Below are 3417 nucleotides of genomic sequence, written 5' to 3'. Positions count from 1 at the left end.
TTTTTTTTTTTTATTTCTTACCTCTCAGGCTGTTGGACAGAACCATTCAACCCTATTAAGCAGATGCCGTATTCTCTACCCACTACCTATAGGGACAGTTGAATTATAGTGGAGAAAATAGTCCCTGTATTATAGTAGGATGATTCAGTCCAGATGTAATAAAACAGTTGAAATGCACCACAAGTTGCAGGACTCATATTTGTAAAGTATTAGCAGGTGATTGGAATCAGAGATGCGATTCGGCTATAGTATGAAACATCTGTAATTATTGTTCTCAGATTGAACTTCCTAAATGTGAGCTAACAAACCCAGTAAAAGTGAAATAGGTTTGTCTTTAAAAGTTCTTAAATTGATTCAAGGTTCAGAGTCACTTCACTTTCTTCCTGCTTTGAGTAGAACTCTCAAGTTGTTTCACTTTCTACAGGTGTGAAGAACATGGTTGCAATGGCCTCCTCCGTCCCCATGTTGTGTGGTTTGGAGAAACTCTGGATTCTGATATTCTCACGGAGGTTGAAAAAGAATTAGAGATCTGTGATCTTTGTTTGGTGGTACGTGACAATTCCAAAGTGACCATGGCTTTGGAGTATGTAACCAAAATTATGGAATATGTACATAAATTATGTAGGTCCATTAATTTATGTAGTAGGCTGAAGCTAAGAAGTTCTGTTTCTGAGAAAAGAGATGCATATACTTGCAAGTAATAGCTTGTGTAAATTATCATGTAACACTGAAGAAATTTAAAGGCTCTCGTTCTCTTAACATTTCTTGGCCAAGTTACATGTGCTCTCTGCGTTAGAGGTATGCATTAGCTAAATAAGCAATAATGCAAGAGCTTCTGTACCCAAGCAGTATAGCCACACTAATGTTACTTAACTCTTGATTTTTTTTCAGTGCTCACTACTTAAAATCACACTTTTTTTTTCCCCCTGAATTTTTACATAGCTGTTTAGGAATTTCTAGCACGTTTTCACAGTGTAGGTACATTTTCTTTGGAACTAGTTTATTGCACTGGTGTAGCAAAGAAGGGCTGGAGAGTCTCATTAGATTGTGATTTACCTCCTGTGGGAGACATGGGGAGAGGGGTGGGAGGAACATGTTAAATCTGAGGGGAACAGCTCCAGATTTATTCCATGGATAATAATCAAACCATGTTTGTTGGCGTCTGTTGTTCTGCGGTGTGCGTGCTTTAAGATGTTTTGAAAATAAGGAGTCCGTCACAAGTTTCCAAGATAGTGGTAAATGTATTTAAATGCCAGTCTGCTGTTTTGTTATTCCTGTAGGTTGGAACTTCCTCTGTGGTGTATCCAGCTGCTTGTTTTGCTCCTCAGGTGTCTGCCAGGGGAGTTCCCGTTGCAGAATTTAACATGCAGACTACCCCTGCTACGGAAAAGTTCAGGTACGACTGCTTGCACAGAGGAAGCCCTGTTAACTTAAATGAAAGTAGTGTACAGTAAAAGCTTTGTTATCCAGCATGAGTAGGGTAAGTGGGGGGAGGGGGTGTGCTGGTTATACAAAAATTCTGGTTACCAGAGGGCAGTGGGTTTTTGCCTGGACAGATGGGGGGGATGAAGAGCAGTGGCAGCACAAGGTGGTGGGTAGCAATGGTGGTGAGCTTTCCCCATTGCCATGTGAGCTTTTCCCCCCCCCCCACACACACATCTGGCCGGCCAGCCAGAAATACCGGTTAATAGTGTTCTGGTTACTTAAATGCCAGTTAACACAGCTTTTACTGTAGATGAAAGTACTGTAACATGGCTATAAAACTGGTTGGATCATTGTGCTCAGCAAGTAGTTATTAATGGCTCAGTGTCTGGTTCACAGGAGGTGTGAAGTGGGGTTCCTCTGGGGTTTGTCTTGGGTCTAGTATTGTTCAACATCTTAATTGAAGATATGGATGACGGGATTGTGACACCAAGGGGATGTGACACCAAGTTGGGTGGAGTTGCAGATACTCCGGAGGGTAGAGCTAGGATAGGGTGACCACCTGTTCCTATCTGGACAGGACAGTCCCAAAATGTGAACATTAAGTCCCGGTCTTGGGCTGAATGACTGGGACAGCATTTGTCCCAGATTCCCCTGGACACAGTCAACAATCGTCCCAGTATCACATGCAGGGATCTGGCAGAGCCTGCAAGGAGCTGCTTGGGGATGGGAATCATGGAGTGCCATGTGCATATGTGCACACACACATGCACATGGCCTGGAATACAGCCAGGCAGGCGTAGGGAACAACTGCCTGCAGGTAACTCTATTGGGGGGCGGCGGGGTGGGGCCAGATTGAGGCTCCCACAGTGAGTGAGGGAGTGAGCCAGGACTGGTGGCTGGGGCTGGGGTTACAACCCAGCCAGGGCAGTGCCTAGGCAGGGCTGGCTGGGGAGCAGGACTGAGCCACAGGCGTCTCATCTGGGGGGCTGGCTCCCTACCACTGTGCCCACTCCCAAGAAAGGGAGCATGGGCGTTGAGGCAGTTGCCTCCCCAGATTTGTGCATAGGGTTGGGGCAAATGTGGGCTCCTTGCCCTGCTGCTGTCTCTTCAGGGCCTCCGTGGCCCAGCAGGCAGGACCCAGCGCAGGAAGGCAGAATGGGATGAGGAGACTTGGTGCCAATGCTGCTGCCTCTGGGAGCCCCACACCACCTGTGCTGCCATGGTGAGGCACCCCCTTCCCACCCACTAGCAGTGGTGCTGCTGGCCTGGCAAGGGGCATCTCACCATGGGGACTAGGGGACTGTGGCGTTGACACCTACAGTCAAATGGGTCACTAACTGGCTGGAGGGCTGCACCCAGAGTGGTGGTGGATGGGTCATTTTTGACCTGGAGGGATGTGGGCAGTGGGGTCCCCCAGGGGTCGGTCCTCAGGCCTGCACTGTTCAACATCTTCATCAGCGACTTGGACAAGGGGGTAAAAAGCACCCTGTTCAAATTTGCAGATGACAGTAAGATGTGGGGGGATGTAGGCACACTAGAACGGAGGAATAGGCTGCAATCGGACTTGCAGATTACAGGGGCGGGCAGATGAGAACATGATGAGTTTCAACACTGACAAGTGCAGGGTATTGCACCTGGGGAGGAAGAACCAGCAGCATACCTACAAGCTGGGGAACTCCCTTCTCGTCAGTACAGAGGAAGAAAAGGATCTTGGAATCATTATTGAGGCCAATATGAACATGGGCCAACAGTGTGGGGACGTGGTCAGGAAGGCTAACCATACCTTGTTATGCATCCACAGATGCATCTCAAACAGGTCCAGAGAGGTGATCCTCCCCCTCTGTGCGGCACTGGTCAGGCCGCAGCTCGAATACTGCGTCCAGTGCTGGGTGCCGCTCTTCAGGAGGGATGTGGACAACATGGAGAGGGTCCAGAGGAGGGCCACTCGCATGATCAGGGGACAGCAGGGCAGGCCCTATGAGAAGAGGCTAC

At 48.4% G+C, this 3417-nt stretch overlaps 1 protein-coding gene across 1 annotated transcript in view; it reads left to right on the top strand.

The window, feature by feature from the left end:
• The window catches only part of SIRT5 (sirtuin 5), a 28176-nt gene that overhangs the window by 23255 nt on the left and 1504 nt on the right, over positions 1-3417 (top strand). Inside the window, exons 6-7 of the mRNA XM_019523197.1 lie at positions 425-548; positions 1281-1396. Coding sequence (XP_019378742.1) covers positions 425-548; positions 1281-1396 — 240 coding nt within the window. The remainder of the gene's footprint in view (positions 1-424; positions 549-1280; positions 1397-3417) is intronic.

This window comes from Gavialis gangeticus, unplaced genomic scaffold (genome assembly GCF_001723915.1).
Source record: "Gavialis gangeticus isolate Ggan-Ray unplaced genomic scaffold, GavGan_comp1, whole genome shotgun sequence".
Lineage (NCBI taxonomy): Eukaryota > Metazoa > Chordata > Crocodylia > Gavialidae > Gavialis > Gavialis gangeticus.
Note: the sequence above shows the minus strand (reverse complement) of the source record. Positions and strands in the feature narration are given on the sequence as shown.